The sequence below is a fragment of the Muntiacus reevesi genome, chromosome 1 (genome assembly GCF_963930625.1).
Source record: "Muntiacus reevesi chromosome 1, mMunRee1.1, whole genome shotgun sequence".
Taxonomy (NCBI): Eukaryota; Metazoa; Chordata; class Mammalia; order Artiodactyla; family Cervidae; genus Muntiacus; species Muntiacus reevesi.
This window is the reverse complement of record NC_089249.1, coordinates 69,849,567-69,872,561: the sequence shown is the minus strand read 5'-3', so window position 1 is coordinate 69,872,561 and position 22,995 is coordinate 69,849,567. Positions and strand designations below refer to the sequence as shown.

General features: G+C 42.2%; 1 protein-coding gene across 5 annotated transcripts in view; it reads left to right on the top strand.

The window, feature by feature from the left end:
• Nucleotides 1–22,995, top strand: part of DDR2 (discoidin domain receptor tyrosine kinase 2) — a 150,992-nt gene that overhangs the window by 9,842 nt on the left and 118,155 nt on the right. For 4 of the 5 annotated variants that reach the window (XM_065946665.1, XM_065946647.1, XM_065946656.1 and 1 more), the window contains one exon: nucleotides 15,032–15,177. The exons of the other annotated variant lie outside the window; for it this stretch is intronic. In XM_065946665.1, coding sequence (XP_065802737.1) covers nucleotides 15,172–15,177 — 6 coding nt within the window. In that variant the 5' untranslated portion in view covers nucleotides 15,032–15,171. The remainder of the gene's footprint in view (nucleotides 1–15,031; nucleotides 15,178–22,995) is intronic. 5 annotated transcript variants of the gene reach the window in all.

Below are 22,995 nucleotides of genomic sequence, written 5' to 3'. Positions count from 1 at the left end.
CAGGTCTCCAGCACTGTGGGCAGATTCTTTACCGCCTGAGCCACCAGGAAAGCCTGCAGATCGCAGTGAAAGTGATAGTTGCTCAGTCGTGTTGCCGAGTCCAACTCTTTGCGACCCCATGCTATACAATCCATGGAATTCTCCAGGCAAGAATACTGGAGTGGGTAGCCGTTTCCTTCTCCAGGGATTTTCCCAATCCAGGGATCGAACCCAGGTCTCCTGCATTGCAGGCAGATTCTTTACCGACTGAGCCACAGTAAATATGAAACAATGCTCAACATTATATGTCATCTGGAAATTTCAAATTAAGACAACAATGAAATTAAATTAAGACAACAATGAATTATCATTGCAATACCTGTTAGAATGGTCAAAATCCAGAGCGCTGACACCATCACACACTGGTGCTGAAGAGAGCGGTGATAACTTTTATTCATTGCTGCTGGAAATACAAAATTGTACAGCCACTTGGGCAGTTTTTCACAGAAATCAACATATTCATATGCATGACCCAGAAATCATGCTCCTTGGTATTTACCCAAACAAACTGAGAACTTACGTTTACATAGAAACCTAAATACAGATGATTATGGCAACTTTACTTATAACTTCAAAACATGGAAGCAACAAAGATGTCCTTCAGCAGGTAAATGGATAAACTGTGGTACATTAGCTATCAAGTCATGGAGAGGCAAGGAGGAGCCTTAAATGCATATTGCTGAGTGAAAGAAGACAATCTGTAAAGGCCACGTATTATGTGCTTCCAACTATACAACATTGTGGAGAAGGCAGTGCTGTGGACACAGTAAAAAGGTTAGTGGTTGCAAGGCATTACGAGGGAGGTGGAGGTGAATGGGCAGAGCGCAGCAGATTTTCAGGGCAATCAAACTATTCTGTTGGTGGTGGATACCTGTTATAAATTTTTTCAAATGCATAGAATGTATAAAACCAAGAGTGAACCTTAATGTAAGCTATGGACTTTGGGTGATAATGATGTGTCAGTGTAAGTTCATCAATTATAACATGTGGACTACTGTGGTGAGGGATGTTGACAGTGGGGTAGGTTGTGAGTGTTATGTGTAGAGATATACGTGAACTCTCTACTTTCTGCTCAGTTTTGATGTGAACTGAAAACTGCTCTTAAAAAGTCCCAAATCCAGAATCCCCAATGCTCTGATTTTATTCTGGCTGTTTCTTTCTAAACTGAACCCAGACCTTGTAATATACTTATATAATAGAGTAATAATTATTGATTTTGTTTTCAGTTAAATATTTCCATTTTATCTTCAACTTTAATAATATTATTTTATTTAAAAAGCTAATGGAAGCAGAAACTCTTAAAATTATTGAGAAAGACTAATTCAATAGGCTAATAGATTATTCGGGAAATCTCTTTGGCTCCTCTGTCCATGGAATTCTCCAGGCAAGAATACTGGAGTGGATTGCCATTCCCTTCTCCAGGGGCTCTCCCTGACCTAGGGATGGAACCTGGTCTCCTGCATTGCAGGCAGATTCTTTACTGTCTGAGCCACAGGAGAAGCCTCAAATTATAATAACATCACTTGAAAGAATATTCATTGAAGTTGTTTCAACTAATGCAACATAGAAACATTCTCACATAAAATCACAGTGTGGTGGAAGTGTGATGGGACAGGAATTTACAGGGTGAGATTTAAATTTTAACTTTGCCACCAACTAGCAGTTAGACTTTGTGCAACTATATTTTTTAACCTGTTTGCACTTCAATTTTCTAATATGTGAAGGGAAATAGAAAATTCCCCCATTTTCCTGTTCAGTTATGCCAATCACTATCTATACCTGCACCCCTGCCCCATATTCATTTTCACAGTTAAGTCTTGAATCATTTGTCTCTGCTCCAGTTTACTCCGCTATCATATGCTCTAAATAGCCTCCTTTCTCTTCTCATGTTAGCCAAATACCCACTTTCCTTAAAGGTTAGTTTAAGTTTCAGATCCTCTGGCCAACTCAGATCTTATTTCTTGGAATCCCTAGTTCTTTGGGTCAGTATCACTGAGTCTAGCAAGGGTCATGTCTTTGGTGACCTCAGTAACTCATTTTAGAGCAAAACCCATAAATATTTACTGAGTTATCAATATATAGCATATTAAAGACTTATTACATGACTCAAATAGTGCTTATTTGTTGTTGGAAAAATTCTTAGAGGGGAGTAATTGAAGCCTCACTTTTTATCCTTTTTGTGGATTTAATGGGGCTCAAAAATTTTCTATTACTGAATTATTCTGTAAGATCAGAACCTTAAGAGAGCAGGTCATGGAGAAATGGTGTAAGCACTGAGACTGCTATCAGAAGTGCTGGGTTCAGATCCTGCTTCTTTTAGTTGTGAAAATTGAAGGCAGTAAAGTCTTCATGAGCACGAATGTGGAGTAATATGTAAGCTGACATCTGAATACTTTGTGTGAGTGTGAAGTGAAAGTCGCTCAGTCATGTCTGACTCTTTGCGACCTCATGGCCTGTATGGTCCACGGAATTCTCCAGGCCAGGATACTGGAGTGGGTATTGGGTATATAATGCACACAGGGCTATTTCCCTTTAAGCAATAAATAGAAAGTGGTTATTCCCAGAGGCTGATGATTGTCATTCTAGGTTTCAGGGTACAGCTCCAGATTTGGTTTCTCTTGGTTTGACCATGGGCAGAGCTGATGTCTTCCTCATCATGCTTCTTTCCTCACTGGTGTGTTCATACCTCTGATAATAGAAGTGTTTTCCTTTTACTTTTCCCTAAAAATTCTCACTTGATTAGTTAGTGTTATGTGAAGAGTAAATTTACTGTTACTTAATACTATGTTTGGAGGTGAAGAATTTTCTAAGCATTTTGGTCAGCCATTCATTACCAAAGAGATGTCAAGCTAAGATGTAAATTCTAGACTTATGCGGATACCTCAGAGGAGTGTGAAAAGTTACTTTCTCATCCTTTTGCTGTGTTTTTGGTGACAGACTTGGCTTTTGCCGGATAAAGGATGATTGATGCTCTTCCCATTGTATCCGTTTCACAACTCTCTGATGTTTGCTCACCTCTTTCATTTTCATGACTTAGGGTGCTAACTTCTTCCCCCCTCCTAGATCCATAGGAGCCTCATGCCCTCTAGAAAAAGGGAGCTGTGTGTGCCTTTTGCTTAGCTGTAGGAAGTGCCACCTCTAGGCTCCCAGGTGCTCCTGGCTTTCATTTTCCTACTGACAAGTAGTTGCCAACATTTACAAAACATGTTTTGTCAAAGATCTCAGGATGGCTACTGTTATCTTATCTACATATGTAAACTTCAATGACTCTGCATTTCCTGGTGATCCTACGTCCAGTTCCTTCTTGCTTTGAGCAGAAGAATATGGGAGAGAAAAAAAAAAGGAACATTACTTTAAATAGGGCAGAAGTTTCTAATTTCTAGCTCTAATTTACTAAGTAGTACAGATATTGAAAGGGATTTCAGATTTTTAGATCTAAGTCTTTATTTGAGTTGGGTAGATTAGGGCAAAGAGAAGGCTGATGAAGAAGTTCTTGGGCAGTACATAGGAAGAAAAGAGTTCAACACAAAAAAAGACTCCATTTTTGTTATCAGCAGACTAGATGCAACAAATGAGCCCTGGTTTCAAGTGAAATGATGTAACTGAGGACCCTGGATTCACTTACAACGCTGCTTTACATGAAGGTGTTTAAGGCACTAGCAGGGGCACCTCCAAATTCTTTTAGAAATAAATAGAAATTTGGTTTCCATAAAAGTATTGAAACAATCATAATGAAAAAATCAGAAATTTACTGAATGTTCTTAATACTTCATGTTACATTTAGTGTTATTTTTGATAACAGAGTACTTGGTGAGGTGGGAGTGGGGAAGGTGTTATAATATTTTCAGTGCTTAGGTCTTCTAAGTGTCTGAATCCAGCCCTTTGTAGGAACAGAAGCTATTGTCAGCCACAGCTTGCTCCCAAATCTATTGGGCTACCATTCCTCGGAGCTCCTAGGAGAAGTACTCTAATGCTCTTTATCAGTTCAGTTCAGTCACTCAGTCGTGTCTGACTCTTTGCAACCCCATGAACCGCAGCACGCCAGGCCTCCATGTCCATCACCAACTCCCAGAGTTTACTCAAACTCATGCTCATCGAGTCAGTGATGCCATCCAGCCATCTCATCCTCTGTCGTCTCCTTCTCCTCCTGCCCCCAATCCCTCCCAGCATCAGGGTCTTTTCCAATGAGTCAACTCTTTGCATGAGGTGGCCAAAGTATTGGAGTTTCAGCTTCGACATCAGTCCTTCCAATGAACACCTAGGACTGATCTCCTTTAGGATGGACTGGTTGGATCTCCTTGCTGTCCAAGGGACTCTCCAGAGTTTTCTCCAACACCACAGTTCAGAAGCATCAATTCTTCCTAAATATGTTCAAATTCATCCTTACAATCAGAAAATTATTATATTGGGTTGGTCAAAAAGTTCATTCAGGATTTTTCTGTAAGATGTTACAGAAAACCCAAAACTAACTATTGGCCAAACCAATAGTTACCACTGCATGATTCAGTAATATGTATTGGGGGAAAATAATCCACTCACTGATCATGGGGTGTTAAATATACTTTCTAGTGAATAAATGAAGATTAGGTGAGAGTGGTGACAGAGCAACAGGATATCTAGATCCACGTGATTTCCTTTAATTAGAATTTAATAATTCCCACCCTCACCACTAACCACACTTCTTAAGGCCAGGTAAATGGCCTTAAGTGCAAGGTAAATGGTGTTCCACATTCAAAGTACTATTTCCACCTCCTTCCCCCTACCATAGTTGCTTAGGGGCCACTGGGAAGGTAATGAGATAGCGCTGAAGATGTAGGAACCAGCCATCCTGCAGGGATGCTTTTAGTCATGGGTTTCTGTTTTTTCTCTTTTTAAAAATTAATTTATTTTAATTGGAGGATAATTACAATATTGTGATGGGTTTTGCCATACATCAACATGAATCAGTCACAGGTATACATGTGTCCCCACATCCTGAACCCTCCTCCCACGTCCCTCCCCACCCCATCCCTCTGGGTTGTCCCAGAGCACTGGCTTTGGGTGCCCTGCTTCATGCATCACCCTGGTAATCTATTTTACATATGGTAATATACATATTTCAAAGCTATTCTCTCAAATCATCCCACTCTCACCTTCTCCCACTAAGTCCAACAGTCTGTTCATTACATCTGTCTCCTTTGCTGCCCCGCATGTGGGATTGTCAGTACCATCTTTCTAAATTCCATATATATGCGTTAACCTACAGTATTTTTCTTTCTCTTTCTGACTTATTTTGCTCTGTATAATAGGCTCCAGGTTCATCTGCCTCATCAGAATTGACTCAAAGGCATTCCTTTTCATAGTTGAGTAATTGTCCATTGTGTATACATACCACAGCTTCCTTATCCATTCATCTGCTCATGGACATCTAGGTTGCTTCCATGTCCTAGCTACTGAAAATAGTGCTTCAGTGAACACTGGGGTACATGTGTCTCTTTCAATTCTGGTTTCCTCGGTGTATATGCCCAGCAGTGGGATTGCTGGGAAGGAGCACATCCTCTGCTGCTTCCCTTGGTGGAAAGGCAGGGCCACAGAACAGACTCAGAAGTCTAAAAAATTTCCCTCAGGATTATCTAATTACTCACACCTGAACAACATGTGCACCTGTTTTATAGAGAATTTTTTTTTCAGCTTCTTAGGATGATCAATTATTTGGACACTATTAAAACATGAAAAGTTATGACAAACTTAGTGTATTAAAAGCAGAGATATCACCTTGCTGACAAAGATATGTATAGCAAAAGTTATGGTTTTTCCACTAGTCATGTTTGGATGTGAGAGGAAGGGTGAGTGCTGAAGAAGTGATGCTTCCAAAATGTAGTGATGGAGAAGACTCTTGAGAGTCCCTTGGACAGCAAGGAGATCAAACCAGTCAGTCCTAAAGGAAATCAACCCTGAATATTCATTGGAAGGACTGATGCTGAAGCTGAAACTCCAATACTTTGGCCACTTTATGAGAGGAACTGACTCACTGGAAAAGACCGTGATGCTGGGGAAGATTGAAGACAGGAGGAGAAGGGGACAATGGAGTATGAGAGGGTTGGATGGCATCACCAATGAAATGGCCATGACTTTGAGCAAACTCTGGGAGATAGTGAAGGACGGGAAGCCTGGCATGCTGCATTTCATGGGGTCGCAAACAGTTGGACATTACTTAGCAATTGAACAACAGCAAAACATATACAGACATAAAGCTAGGTATACACTTAAATTAGGTTCCTGGACTCAGTTCCCAAGTACATGTTGTGTGTGGATGGGGAGGGCTTCCCACAGGGCATCAGACAATTCTCTGGACACCAGCTGGATGTCCTACAATTCGAATGAATTCTGACATTATCTCCTTAGAGGTAGCATCAGATGCCACAGGTTAAGGGTTCAGTGACTTGCCCCCACCCCCTTCCTATGCCTCACTTTAGAGGCCAGTTGTAAGCTCAGGCTGTTTCCTGTGCTTCTGATCTACTGGTTACAAATTAGAGGCTGCAAGACCTCCTCCTCAGATTTGATTAACTTGCTAGAATGGCTCACAAAACTCAGAGAAACATTTTATTTACTAGATGACATTTATCATGAAAGGATATGTTAGGCACAGGCAGATGAAGAGATGCATAGGGCAAGGTATGGGAAGGGGAGGAGCATTTATGCCCTCACTAGGTGTCACTATCCCCAAATCTCTACGTGTTCTTCAACTTGGAATCTGTCTGAACCCTGTCCTTTTGGGTTTTTATGGAGGCTGCATGCCACAGGCATGACTGATTAAATCATTGGCTATTGGAGATCAATTCGAACTCCAGCCTCTCTTCTACCCAGTGATCAGTGGAGATGGGACTGAAAGTTCCACCTCTCTAATCACAGGTTTGGTTTCCCTGGCAACCAGCTCCCATCCTTAGGTGGGGTCCTAGAATCAGCTAATTAATGTAACCAAAGGCACCGTTATGGCTCTTGTCACTTAGGAAATTCCAAGGGTTTGGGGAGTCTGTGAGCCTGGATCTGTGGATGAAGACCAAATATATATGAGAAATTTGTTTTGGTCTTCTGAATGACCAGATGGATGTTTCTTATAAATCATAATATACAACATCTCTTATACTTTAGTTTTTCTGCAACTATAAAGCTGAAACAAAGTTTTAAGTGAAGTCAAATATAGCTATAAACTCAATAAAATAATAGAATGTTATTTTAATGCATGAGATGATGTGGTTTGTTGAAATTAACCACTAGTGTGGGGTTTAAAGATAGAATGGACACATGTAGCCTCAAGGTCTGGTCTATGTCTAATTTGGGACTGTTGCTTAAATGTAATTAATGCTTATGCAGAAAACACTTATTAGAGTAAGTGTGTTAAACATATTGTTATTAATAGCCTCAAGGGTTTATGCATTTGGGAAAATCAGATCTCATATTTACTTAACCAAGTCTCTGCCAGTAGGCAGTGGTCAAATGTTAATTTTAATTTGGTATCATTAGATATTTGTTAAATTGTCTATTCTCTTGAAGATAGGGTTAGCATGGGGATGATAAGGAAATTGCTATCTAATCTAATTATTACTAGAATCAGTGACAGAGCCATTGTACTTTCTGTGTTTATGCTTCAGGTTTCTGCTTATGAACTTGTAGGCACTGGTATGCAGAGGCAGAGTTCATGTCATGCATCTGCTCACTACATGAACATGGCACTGACCACAATGGCCGAGCAGATTAAACTGCCCTGTGCCACCCGATGACTCAATTCTCCCACTATTTCCTCTGTTTCTAGACTGGTTCTTGACTTAATCTGCCTTTCATTTGGCATTTGGACAATCATAAACACAAATGAAAAGGCAGGCCCTGAAATCACTTTGTTACTAGTAGCATTAAAAGTTCCAAATTATAGAACTGAAGATATAAAATTTAAAAAATTCTACAAATGTCATGGTCTGAAAGAATATATTTGCACTTGGAGATACTCTACTCTAAAAGTAAATTCAAGCTACATTTTTTTTTCCAGGAAACCCTTTCTGATCTGTCCTCTTTAAATTTTACTAATAATCAAAAACATTATGACAACTTAGCAGTGAGTGCTTATTTTATGCCAAGATTTATATTAAGCACTTTATATACATTATCTCATTGAAACCTTGTAATTGTGTGACGTGGGTATCTTTCCTATGTTATGTATGAGAACACAAGGCACTAAGAGAGGCTCACTCACATAGCAAATACTAATAAGTAACAGAATAAGAATTGGAACCTAGGTCTTTCTCACTGATGCGCCTCACTTTTTACCACTACTTGGTTACTCTTCTTGAACCTGTGGATCTCACTTTTTTTGCAAGTAGGCATCCCTGTTTTATAGTTGTCTCCTGATATCCTTGTCTTTTCTGTTGAGCCAGTGAGCCTCAAACTTCAGTATGCATTAGAATCATCTGCAGTGCTTCCTAAAAATGCAGAGGCCAGGCTCCACTCAAAACTTGAGATACATGCATGCTAAGTCCCTTCACTTGTGTCTGACTCTTGGTGACACTATGGACTATGTAGCCTGCTGGACTCCTCTGTCCATGGGATTCTCCAGGCGAGAATACTGGAGTGGGTGGCCATGCCTTCCTGACCCAGGGATTGAACCTGCATCTCCTGCATTGCAGGCAGACTCTTTACCACTGAGCCACCAGGGAAGCCCTTCAAATTTGATAGATGAAACATTTTCTGCACCGTGTCCAGGGAACCTGTGTTTTTAGCAACCTCCCTCAGGTGACTGATTCTGTTGCAGGTGTTCCTTTGCCTCCATTTAGAGTAAAACTGCATTTGACTGTGGGTGCTTCACAGCCCATGATTGTTTTTTATCCATCCTTGTATCTCAAGGACCCACTAAATTCAAAGAATGAATGAAAGAAGGAACAATTGTCAATAGAGAATATGTTCTTGGAAAGAACATTCTTTTGGCCAGACCCTTGGAAAATTTAGAGATACATGCTTAAATATCACTTAATGTACTCAGTCTAGACTCTCTCCTGGAGGCCAACATGGCAAGGAGCCTATGAGAAGGGGCAGAAAGCATAGCTCTGTCTATAAAAAAAAGAATGAAAACTCGCCAGGTGCCCCATGATGAGACAGAATCAATCTTCTCCTTTCCTAAAACTAAGATCAATAGAAAAGTGTAAATGCCTTTGAGGCCCAGAAAGGGGCTCATTTTCCTCCAGTGTTGTAGGCATTTTCCAAGAGTTCTGCTTAACTCGTGGTTCTGAGGTCAACATGGATTTATTCCTTTATTAAGCAAAAAAAATTTTTTTTGAGTACTTACTAAGTGACTTGAATGTCATAAGGCACAGTCTTTTCTCTTCCTGAGTTTATTATCAGTTAGAAAATTCAGGAAACAGTAAAGGAAATGTGCGGCTAGTTGCTCAGTGTCTGCAAACACTAAAATGCAGGGAAGAGGTTGTATTGCCAGGGGACTGGAGCTGGATGCTAGAAGTGGAGTAAGAATTGGATGGAATTAGACAGACAGGAAGCAAAGAACAGGGAAAGCAGAGGCTTGGCCGTCAGACTGCTTAGGATCAGCTGGCTTGGAACAGTGGGGACGCGAGCCTGGGATGGTGGGAATTTGTGCTGGGGAGCATGGAGAAAAGAGCGTCGCATAGATGTGTTTTATTACATCAAGGGGAGCTTCAGATGTTGTGGAATTTTGAACATTTTCTTTTATCTTATAGCAAGTGCAGTGTTGTTTAAGATTAATGTGACTGCAGCATGTCAGGGAAATCGCGGGGTAGGAGTTAAGCCAGCGAGAGTCATCCAAAGGCTCTCCTCAGCCCTCTAGGTGTGCAGTGGCCAGGTTTGGACAAGGATGGCAGAAGGAGCCAGGACGAGGTAGGGCTGCCGTGGGTGACCTGAAGGACACCAGTGAGACACCACTGCTACTAGTGGTGGGGTAGAAGCAGGGTGACGCCCCACACTAACTGATGTGGCGTGTGTGAGAACCTGGAGACCCACCTTCCCACAAGAAGTTCAGGCTGGAGACAAGTGCCTTAAGCTTCTAACCAGGATCCTGAGCACGCGTTTTTCAAATGCCCTTTGATGTTGGCAGAGCGGATGGCCCTGGAGGAAGCTGGGCTCATGTGGTTGCTTCCTTTTCCTTCTCTGTCTTTCATCCCTCCCCATCTGGGTTCCCGCAGGGAGAACCTCTCAGGACGGGCACTTCTGTCGGGACCTAATGAAGGAAATCTTGCTAATTGGACAAACATGGTACTTCCCAAAGTACAATCCTTGGAAACTTGTGGGTTTTTAAATAGAAAACAATAGGGGAGGGCAAGGGCCAGAGTTCTGTGGCGTAAGAAGTTTGGGAACTATTCTTAGAGAATTAAGCAGGTTTGTTTACTGCGAGGATGTCCCAAGGTCTATAATATGGAAATGAGCATTTTGACCTTCTGAGAGAGATGTGGCTTATAACACTTAACAAACTTTTGGATCATGAAGCTCTCTTTCTTTTTTTAAAGAAGCATCTTGAGGGAAACTGGTTACATAGGACACATTTCAAGAGATTGGAGACAAGAAAGTTTGTCTTAAAAATAAGTCTCTTGAGACTTCCTTGGTGCTCCAGTGGCCAAGACTATGATCCCAATGCTGGGGGCTTGGGTTTGATCCTTGGCCAGGGAGCTAGATCCCACATGATGCAACTAAGGGGTCATGTGCCTCAACTAGGATCTGGTGCAGCCAAAGAAACAAATGAATATTTAAAAAGTAAGTCTCTTGCACTTAAGGTTGGTAGTGTAATGGAAAGAAAAAGAGTTTGGAATTTTCGTCAGGGGTCTAGTACTGACTGGTCTCTGGTATTGAACTACTTCCGGTCTGTTTGCACAGAGGTTATACTAATGCTAGATGAATTCTTTAGCTCTTACAACTCCAGAGTCTGTGGTCATGTGCATATGCAGAGGAGGAAAATAATCTGGTTTTTCTACGCTGTAATGATGCTGGCGGCAGAGACAGTGGTGGGATGGAGACAACAAGATGAGTCAGAGGTGGTCTGAGCCCTGCGCTGATTATGTGGTAGGGCACCATCGCAGAGTGGGCTGGGGGGCAGAGGTGCACGAAGCTTCTGGTTTGCTCCCAGGCTCTCTGAATCCAAGCGTGTCGGGTGGGGCGCACACAACTATCCAATGGCTAAGGTGAGATTGATTCCTAACAGTCACTTGGTCCATCTTGTCTCAGTCTTGCTGACAAGCAGCTGTGAGGCTTTGGATAATCAGTTAACCACCCAGGCCTGGGGTTTCCTTATCTATGAACTAAGGAAGCTGGGTTAGATCAGGGAGACCTGATGTTTTGTGAAGAGGAGCTGTTGGTCAAGTTGCCTTGACTGTTACTGGAGGGTGGTAGAGGAGACACTCTTCCATCTCAGTGCAGATGAGCCCCAGGGCTCTGTCTTCAGTTTTCTTCTCTTCCTCCTTCCCAGACCATTCCATCTGCCTCAGACTTCCATTATTGCCTTTATGTACTTGATGTTCAAATATGAACCTATAACATCAAACTCTCTCATTTGTTTATTTAAACTGAGGTCTAGATGATGCACAATATTGTACAAGTTACAGGTATACAACAGTAATTCACAGTCTTTAAATATTATGGTCCATTTATAGTTATTGTAAAAATATTGGCAGTATTTCCCATGTTATACAATATATCCCTGTAGCTTATTTTATGTTATTGTTTAGTTGCTCAGCCATTTCCGATTCTTTTGCAACCCCATGGACTATAGCCCACCAGGCTCCTCCATCCGTGGGATTTCCCAGGCAAGAGCACTGGAGTGGGTTGCCATTTCCTTCTCCAGTGTATCTTCCTGACCCAGGGATCAATCTCTTGTTTCTTGCATTGGCAGGTGAATTCTTTACCACTAAGCCACCTGGGAGGCCCAGATTATTTTATACCTAATAATTTGTACCTCTTAATCCCCTACCCCTATGTTGCCCATCCCTCCTCCCCATTGGTAATCACTAGTTTGTTCTCTATACCTGTGAGTCTGCTTTTTTCTTATGTTCACTAGTTTTACTTTTTAGATTCCACATATAAGTGACACCTTGCAGTATTTGTCTTTCTCTGTCCAACAATTCACTTAATGCTCTCCAAGTACGTCTATGTTGCTGCAAATTGCAAATTTTTTTTTAAATGACTGAACACATAGTGTTAGTATTCCATTCTTCTTGTTGCTCAACTCTTTGCCACCCCTTGGATGTAGCACACCAGGCTTCTCTGTCTTTCACTATCTCCTGGAGTTTGCTCAGATTCATGTCTATTGAGTTGGTGATGCTGTCTACTACATCATTCCATTCTGCTTATATACATATGTTCTTTATCCATTCATCTGTTGATGGAATCAAACTCTTGAATGCTGGACCCAGATTTCTACTCTTCTGCTTGATGTATTTGCTGTTCCTTTGGAAAGGAAATAAAATTCTTTATGTTCAAACTGAAACTCACAATCACCCCTTTTGAACCAAGTCCTCTTCCAGTTTTCCCAGGTTTCATTACTTGTAGTGATGTGCTCTTGGTCACCTGCAGACTGGACATGCAGGCGTCCTTGACTCCTTCCTGATGTCATTGTTCTAGGTCAGCCTCCCATTGGCCACTCTGCTCCCCTCTCCCCTATAAAGCACCCCACATGCCAGGTTAAGCTGGATAGAGCCTCCCTCACCCTGCCATCCCTCTCTTCCAAAACTTTTCCTGGGTCACACATGCTCACCTCTTGTTAGCATCTATAGCCTCAGCCATCTTCCAGCTCTAGCTTCAATTATTGTGCTGTTCCTGTCCTCCAGCCACATAACTTGCATTTTCAAATTTTTCCTTTTTCTTAGACTTTTTACCTTTTTTTTTTTTTTTTTTTTTACAAAATCCTAGTTATATTTCAAGAGTCAGTTCAAATGATGCCTCCTTCCTCCTTCAAGTCTTCCCTGAACACTCCACTGTCTTGATTTCTCCTTCTTTTAGCATCTTGTTCTTTTCTATCTTATTATGTCATCAACACAAATATATATATATATAGTTATATATGTATCAGATCTTATAATGTCCACTATATCTTCTTCATCAAGGCCAAGGAACATGTTTTCTTCATCTATAACACTTGAAGTCCCTGGTATATACTAGGAGCTAGAAATACTGGGCCTAAGTTGATATTGGCTAAGTTGATATTAAATTATTAATCTATTTAAAAATCAATAATCTATAAAAGGAAACAACCAATTAATTTTAGTAATTGATCTAATCAAATGCTAATAAAATAAGGTAAATAATCTTACCTTAAAATAAGGCATTTTACCTTAAAATAAGGTAAATAATCCAAAACTAATAAAATATTGGTTTTGGTATCCTGCTATTCTCCTTTGCATGTAGCTGAGGGGTGATTTTCTGAAGAATTTTAATTTTATGTTTTTACAATATTGGGTTAGTAAACTCCTGTCTGCATACATTTTAGCCTTTGAATCCTTCAATGTAATTAGACCAAATTAGCCATATGAGGTGAGGGCTTCCTTTAGGTGACGCATTTTCTGTGTCAGGAAAATTGTGATCTAACAGGGTTAGCCTTTGCCACCCTTAGTGCCACAGGGAACTAGTTTCCAGAAAGATTGTTTGGGGGACTTCCCTGGAGGTCCAGTGGTTGAGACTCTGTGCTTCCACTGCAGGGGGCTTAGGTTTGATTCCTGGTCAGGAAACTAAGATCTCACATGCTGCATGGTGTGGCCAAATAAAATAAAATAAAATAAAATACTTGGGGACACTTGGCGCTTCCCCCATGATGGCCTGACAGTGATGACAGTGAGTATGCTTTGGGAGGTTGATGCTTGTAAACATTCCTGTACAGGTAGGTGCAGAGATATTAGTACGAGTTTCTTCTGAAATAGTGAGATAAACCCCAACTAGGAAAGGACAGTAGTAGAGCAAGAGTTTGAATATTTTCTCAGATTTTGAAGGCTTCAGCTGCATGTCTAGTTCTGGGAAACTAGAAGCTGGAGGAAAGCTATTCTAACATATGTGACATCCATTCTTGATCTGTGTGGCCACTTTATTTCCTTTAAGTTCTAGATCTTTCAGTGAAGAAGCTGCCAACTTCTGGTAGCTGTTCATCAACTCACTTGGACACTGCAGCACTTATGTAGTTATATATGGTTATATCCATTTAGTGGAAAACAACAGATCTTTAGAAAGGAATGACATAATTACATATGCTAAAATGCAACCACCACCAACATGTAAACAGAAAGCCCAAAGTGAAATGTACAGGACACTAAAACTTGATTTTTTAAATTAAAAACACTGTACATCCATATAGTTTTACATACATGTAGGCTGGTTCTAGAAAATTACTCAATCAACTGATAACTAGTTGTACTTGAAACAGGGACTAATAGTCTGAAATGAATATGGAGCAGCTCTTCCAGGGAGCTCTGGGGGTCCCTGCAAGTTTGTGAGACCATTTTAGGGGATTCACAAGATCAAAACTATTCTCAAAATAACATTAGGATTTGCTTTTTTTTCACTCTCATTCTCCCACAAGTGTATGGTGGAGGTTTCCAGAGGTTAAACGACTTGCATTATTATTGTAACAAACTGAATCTAGAAGCAGATAAGAGGGTCTATTTGATTAAGTCAGATATCAAAGAGATTTTTAAAAATAGTAAGCAGTGTTAGTCTTCTAAGTATTTTTTTGAAAAATTTTTATAAAAAATTACTATGTGTTAACATACAATTATATTTTAATGAAATAAGTAGTAAATTTAAAATTCACAGTTTTTAATTTCTAAATTGGTAAATATCAATTGTGTAACCCCTATAAACAAAGTCTCTGAGGACCTGGCAAATTCCTTCAGAGCCTGGGGCAGCTGGGAGGCTTCTGTTTAATAGTGGTGGACAGAAATGCCAAGCAGGAAAGAAAATGTGAATGAAGAAAAAGTTTGTAACAAAGCATTGCTTTCCCTTTTCTCCCCCTTCCTAAAAGGAGATCCACAACTGGTCGGGGGTTCAATGCTCTAGAAAGTTCCAAGGCTGCGACCTGACGCAAAGAAGCTGCAAAAATTGAAGAGAAGCAGAGGCCAGCCCTTCCTGAGGATCCTGTCCCTCAGAGAATGCTCTGCACCCATGGATGTAAGTAGGGCTGGCCACTGATGCTGTGTAACCACGGGAGACTGGGGGTGACTGTGGCCCCCTCGAGCCCCTCACTTACCCTGGTCGGTGTCATGGAGAGGCGCGAACCCTGGGTTCTGTCTTTGTTGTTCAGCTACTAAGCTGTGTCTGACTCTTTTGTGACTCCGTGGACTGTAGCCCACTGGGTGCCTCTGTTCATGGGGTTTTCCAGGCGAGAATACTGGAGTGGGTTGCCATTTCCTTCTCCAGGAGATCTTTGGACCAGGGATCGAAGCCACACTTCCTACACTGGCAGGTGAATTCTTTACCAATGAGCCACCTGGGAAGCCCTGTATCCTAGAACCTGGTATTGAATGTCCATTTCCTCTTTGCACTTCAAGGATCCGGTTGTGGCCAACCCAGAGTATAGGTTCATCCTAGGGCATCCTGGATCCCCAGCTCTGAGTGACTCTCAGGATCTCTAGGTCTCCCCTGTTTTTACAGGACCCACTGGAATCTCTGGGTTTCCTGGATCAGTCTAGGCCTCTTCTAATAGTACAATTCCATTTAGAAAAGATTTAAATCAATTTCCTGCTTCCAGCAATAATTTGAGGTGGTTTAGGGGAAAAAAAACAACAACAACTTAATAGAACTATTAAAACCAGGATAAGAGAACCAGAGCCCTACAATAAGGTCTGGAAAAGTTAAAAGTACAAGAAAACCTAGCCAGGGATGCTAATTGCAGATAAGTGGGCCACTTAGCTCCTGGTCTCAAGGCAAAAAAAGAAGCATGATATCCTGCAAAGCGTCATGAGGAGACCCAAAGCACTTGCACGGCTCCAGGTGGCCAGCTGTAGGTGAATTTTGGTCTGAAGGAGACTTCTCATTTCATCTGTTAGCAGACTTGAATCCTACCAACTAAACTAGGTGTGTAGTAATTTCATACATCTGAGACCCTCTCAGTCCATAGGTCACCAAAGGCAGAGAACATCTCCTTCATGCCTGTATCCCTAGCATCTAGTGTGGCTTCTGGCACGTGCAAGATGCTCACTGGGGACCCAGTGCCTTGACTTAGGCTTACATCTAACTCGCAGCTTCTATGACACTTGTTGAATGAATGCACTATTCAGTAAATAATGTGGAGAATCCTTGGGATAAAGGATGAAGGGCAGGAGGATAAAGTACTGTTTCCTTACATTCCCCAGGAGATTTCTTCTCACTAACAATGCTCCTGGGATTACACATTCCTTTCTGTTTATTGTCTAGGAAACTGCTCACCTTCCCCCAATATTCCTTAGCCTACTTGTGGTGATAAAATAACTTGGGTCCCTTTCTTCCCATAGATTGCCCTGAAACCAATTCCCTTCCATCCTTCATTCCTTCCTTTCCTCCTTCCAATAGATTCTTCATACTGGAGGGCTAAGTGGTCTTTAACTCGAGCCTTCATGGTGTACATTTCAGAATGAATAATCCATAGCTGCATTTAACCACTAACCAGAAGTGATTGCAGAGTTTCTCTGTTCCATTTGACTCCTCAAACATTATTTATCTGTGATTCATTCCATTTTACCTCTCAGAAGGGTAAAAGTACTCATCATTGTGGTCTTTTCCTCCCCTGCCACCCAATCTTAATGACTATTTCTATAAATTATTATTTCAATATCCAAGATGTGCTATAAATAGCTTTGGCTTGAGCACCTTGTCTGTGTGCCTCCCCACTCTTCCCATCATAGTATTGTGCCGAGAATTATCTCAAGGACTTTGGATTCATTCAACCCTGCTGGTCTCTTCTGGTGACCAGTGCAGACTTCCTCCTTTTCTCAAAATGATGAGACCAAGTGTTTCAATCTGCTTAAAGACTCAATAAGTTTCGGCTTCCTGTGTCTCTTACTAATAGGAAGAACAAGTATTTAGCATCTAAACCGGAACACTTGTGAGGGAAAAGGAGTGTTATTAATAGAAACTCTGGATATTTGCTCACCAACTCTTCAAAGATCTTACATCTCTAATGAAGGCTGAGCACAGAAGATCAACAAGTGTCTTTGGAGATAGATTCCCTGAATTCTGTTCAGTTGTCTGTATTGGGCCAAGGGGCTCTGGCATAGACTTCTCAGTGCTGAGTGCCTCTAATAAGCCAGTGGACAGCCTGTCTTCTTCTGGATGGCAGAGCTCCTGTGGGAGACAGGCAGGACTCCCACAGAACTGGGTGCCCCTGTTTGTGAGACCCAGGGGTGCCGGCCTGCCCGCCCCTCCACCACCACCTCTGCACCCTTCTCCTTTTCTTGTGTTTTAATCCCCATTCTCTTGCTCTGCCTCCCCGCTCCTCCCCTGTGCCTTCTCACTGCGGTCCTGCCTCCTCTCCCTTTGTCTCCCTCTCTTTGGCTATTTTCTACTCCCATTTGTCACTCGCACTTTCTCCCTTTCCCTCTCTCCCAAAATGGTCCTTTCAACACTGTTGGAGGGCGGCTTGGAAGAGCACTGCTGCCAAAGTTACTTTCTCCTTTAAAGGAAAAGCTTGTATTTCCAACTGTAGCTTGATTCTCCTTCACGAGCTGCAGGCCGTCCTTTTCTCATTGCGAGTGGTCTGTTTCTCATGAACATCTCTGATGGGAAGTTCTGGTTTCATGTGTCCTGGGGGACACGGGTGCTGAGGCATGAAGATGGCATGGGGGGTGCTGGAGGTGCGGGGTGGGTGGAAGTTGGGGCCGTGACAGGAGCAAACCCTGGAGACACCTGCTTAGTCACAGAATGGGTTACGGTTGGGATAAATGACACACTTTAATTGTGTTGCTGCAATAAACCTGAGGGTCAGAGATTTTGGAACTGGACTGTGCCTGGATCATTTTAGAGAAGGCAAGATCCTGGTCAGCATCTAATCAGGGAGCCACAACTATGGAGGGTGTGTGACTGCATGACAGCAGGGAGCCTGATAGACATGGAGGAGGCTAGCCCTGTACAGAGACGGGGGTGGGGTGGGGTGAGATGCGCCGGAGGTGGGCAAGTTGACTTAGACATTTCCTGATGAACCAGGCTCAAAAAACATTCTGAAAAGCAGAACCTGAGAGCAGACTGCAGTGATCTGAAAAAGAACTGGTGGGCTAGACAACATGCTCCTTTTTTTTTTTTTTTCCTCATGGGATCCAAGGACTTTGCATAGTATTTTTACTTGATGAAATAATAACACTGTTTACTGAGCCCCTGTGATATGTAAGCAACTCTGGAAGAGACTTGGAATGATTCAAGTATTAATGAGAAGTAACCAGCCTAAGCTGCTCATGGCTAACAACAGAGAGAAGTAACGCAGAAGAGAATTCACTCCAAGCAGGTGAGGATATGTTGAGAGAGTGATGAAAGGTTGAAGGAAGGAAAGCAGCAATTGTGGCTGGGCGGGTCAGAGGATAAATGCCTTGACTCTGGAGGGGGTGGGGCTTGGAGGCCAGGCAGACATTCGATACACAGAGAAAGGTGTGGGTCACTCATTTTTGATGGAGCAGACCTAGACAACAAGGATGCAGAATGACCAGTAAACAAGGATGGAACTGGGCATACAGGTGGAGGGGAAGGAGGAAATAGCCATCTCCCAGGAGCAGAGGGTTGGGGAGGAGGAGTGGTGAAAGATAGAGTTGCAAAGGAGGGAGGTGCCAGCCTGATCACTGGCTGGTTTGAGACATCTGGATACCATCCTTGAGATCCAGCATCTGTGTGGAACATGCTCCAGGCGGGATGGATGACTTTGCTTTGGGAGATGCTCATTTCCGATGCCCCTCTTGCTGAGTGTGGTTGCATTTCTGAACCAGATTTTCTTTTATTTTTTTGATAGTTGCTCAGTCGTGTCCAGCTCTTTGCGAGTCCTCCTTGGAATTCTCCAGGCTAGAATACCAGAATGGTTAGCCATTCCCTTCTCCAGGGGATCTTCCCAACTCAGGGATCAAATCCAGGTCTCCCGCATTGCAGGTGGATTCTTTACCAATTGAGCCATGAGGGAAGCCAGAGAATACTGGAGTGGGTAGCCTATCCCTTCTCCAGCGGACCTTCCTGACCCAGGAATTGAACCGGGGTCTCCTGTATTGCAGGCAGATTCTTTACCAACTGAGCTATCAGGGAAGTGAATCAGATTTAAGGTGTCATAACAATAAGCCTTCAGGGGGAAATATCGGGGGACCTCAAAATATATATGCATGAAACACTCTGAGTTAGTGTTTTCTAAGATCTCAATCTCTTGTTTTGGCTTTAGTCTTTGTAGCTTTTAAGGGTAGATTTAAGAGTCAGTCACAAACTATTTTGCCCTCAGAGTTGATCTAGGGCCTCTATACAGAATCTTATTTCCATTGTTTCCATGCTCTATAATTTCTCATATTATATCAACTCTTTTATTCTGCTATTGCGGGCTGAAGGAATCATATTGTTTCTGACTGGAACCCTTCACTGAATTTCCTCTTGACCCTGAGCTTACTCAAAATTCCTGCTTCCTGGATTACAGAGCCCCTCATTCTTCACTTTACGATGGATAAGAAGGATTGGGGTCTTCCTGCTAGACATTCACAGCATTTGTCAGGGTTTTTCACTGATGTCTCATTGTCTTACAAAAGACATTCACACTGTCTCTTGTATTGATTACTTTTTTATGTGTATGAGGTTCCACTTGCATGCCCCCCCACCACTCCCATTCCAAAAGATTGTGAGACCCTCTTAGTCATGGTCTGAGTATCCGTCAGTTATTTTGACTTTAGCATAATATTTAGCATAGTATTATCCATGTATTATTTTTTTTGGAGGTAGAGAAACTGAGTGGATATCAGTGGACTTGATGAAAGTGAAAGAGAGTAAAAAAGTTGGCTTAAAACTCAACATTCAGAAAACTAAGATCATGGCATCCAGTCCCATCACTTCATGGCAAATAGATGGGAAACAACGGAAATAGTGAGACCTTATTTTTTGGGGCTCCAAAATCACTGCAGATGTTGACTGCAGCCATGAAATTAAAAGACACTTGCTCCTTGGAAGAAAAGCTATGACCAATATAGACAGCATGTTAAAAGCAGAGACATTACTTTGCCAACAAAGACCTGTCTAGTCAAAGCCATGGGTTTTCCAGTAGTCATGTATGGATGTGAGAGTTGGACTATAAAGAAAGCTGAGTGCCAAAGAATTGATGCTTTTGAACTGTGGTGTTGGAGAAGACTCTTGAGAGTCCCTTGGACTGCAAGGAGATCCAACCAGTCCATCCTAAAGGAAATCATTCCTGAATATTCATTGAAAGTACTGATGCTAAAGCTGAAACTCCAACACTTTGGCCACTTTATGAGAGGAACTGACTCACTGGAAAAGACCCTGATGCTGGGGAAGATTGAAGACAGGAGAAGGGGGCAATGGAGGATGAGATGGTTGGATGGCATCACCATCTTGATGGACTTGAGTTTGAGTGAACTCTGGGAGTTGGTGATGGATAGGGAAGCCTGGTGTGCTGCTGTCCATAGGGTCGCAAAGAGTTGGATACGACTGAGCGACTGAGCGACTGAACTGAACTGATTGGTGGGCTGCTGGTACCCACCAGTTCCTATGTTCTACCCCGGTATTGGGTTTTGTGGAGAGTTCGGAAATAGATCTTTGCTAATTAAAGCAACATCCACTGACAACATCAGTATCACCTGGGAGCTTGTTTGAATATACAGAATTGCAGACTTCAGAATTTGCAAGTTGATTAGATTTGAGACACATTGGTTTCCAGATATATTGTATAATGATCACCTGGAAAATATGTTTAATGCCAGTTCTGATATCTTTAGAGGTTACTTCGATGATGGTAGAACAAACAGGCCTGCTTTTGTAAAGTTTTATTGAAACCTAGCTATGCTCATATATTTACATATTGTCTGTGACTTCCTTTCTGGTACCTAAGCTGAGTTGAATAGTTGCAGCAGAATTCTCATGGCCCACAAAAGCTAAAATTTTTTTTTACTATCTGGGCCTTTTCAGAAACATGTCTGCTGACCCCCAGTGTATGAACCCTACTTCCTTAGAGGAAAGGAAAATAACAGTGATTTTTTGCCTCAGTGGCAAATTTGCAGCCCATCTTACCCCACCATGGAGAAGTTGGTTCATTAAATCTTAATTCTCAAGCAGGCAATGAAGATTCATGAGCCCCCAAACTGATGCAAATAATGATACCAAAGAGTCTGCGACTTTGTAAGGTCCATTTCATGTTGCCTTCCTTCAAGAAACCATTGTGATTTTATGGAGATGACACGTTTCCACAAATGGATTCCGTTAATTGTTCAAAATAAGTCCGACTTGTCTCAAGAATTGGGAAGAGCCAAGAGGAAATTCTGAGTAGAAATATTTGCGACCAAGGAATAAAAACAACTTGTTATGGTTTGGGTAGATTCTGCATTTTTACTACTGAAATCATAGCCTTAGCCCCAACCGCCCACCCCTGGGGTGCTCACTGGTAGCCAGATTCAGACGGCGGCGTGGGGCTTGACGTCTTTCTTTTAATTCTCTGGGAGAATCCCGCCACCTGTCTCTATTTGGGATTTTTAAATTGTGAAATGGCGGCACACACAGGCTCCAAGCTTACTGCATGTGTACGCCAAGCATAGAAGGACAGAAGGCAGAGATTTGGGCTGCAAAGCAGGAAGTGCAGAACGGGGGCTGCTGGCACTGGAGGCATCTGCTCCGCACACCCGGGGGAGCGGGGGCTGTGGGAGGAGAGAGGCGGCCCCATGTAATGGCTTGAGGATGTGGGCGCGCCGCTCTGATCTTCCAGTCTTGGGGATCCTGGCCCTCCTCCATTCCAAAATCCGGAATATCAGAGGAGGTAGGCGTAGGAGAATGAGGATCCGTTTTCCTTACACAGAGTTATCTGGAGCCAAAGGGGTTTAGTGTGGGATTCTGAGGGAATCTTTGCTGTGGCAGATGGGACTCTGGTCTTACTTATTGTAGTTTATTTTCCACTGTCTGCAAAGCCCAGGACACGACAAGAGGTTTTTGAGGCAGCGGAAGTAGAAAGAAGTGGGGAGTCCTCTTCTCAACTCTAGGACCTACCAACCAATTCTGAGAGGTGGGTAGCAGTGAATTAGGGCGTCCAATGTTGAGAACCACCTTACCTGTAACCAGGGAGCCTTCCTGGAATTCCCTAACCTGCAATTAGCTGGTTAGCTCAGCTGGTGAGAATGTGGGCGTTTGGACTGATATTTCAGCCATTCTCTCCATAGGGGGACGCATAATGTATTCATTTATTCCTTCATTTGTCTGTCACTCATTGAATATCCATTGAAAACCTACCATGTCACAGAATAGGGAAAAACATGAATTGGAGAGTCCGACAAACCCAAATTCAGATTCTAGTTTCCCTGTCTGTGAGCCAACAACTCATTCAAGTTCTAGTTTAGTTGACATGCTTCTTCCCTTCTCACCCGCCTTCCCTGGAATCTCCGTGAATCTGTGGGTTGGGGCTGAATGGTGTTATTTTTCTACATTTGGTGCAACTTCTGCATATTCTGTTATCACACCATATTATGTGAAATTATTCGTTTAGGTTTCTGTCTCCTCAGGTTGTTAGGTCACTAATGGCAAAGATCTTCGTGAATACATGTTCACCCTTAATTTCTGACACATGTTAGAATTTAAACATATGTCTGTTGCACCAAAAGAATATAAATTCCTTCAACATGATTTTCTCATCTGTAAAATGAGGGTGATGAGAACACACTGTGTGATTTTGTTGTGAGAGTTAAAGCACAACAAGATATTGCGTGAAGAGTTTGGGATGTTTGGGAGAGTGCTCTATAAGTATAAAGTGCCCACAAATTGTGGTTGTTCTAGTGTCTGAATTGATTG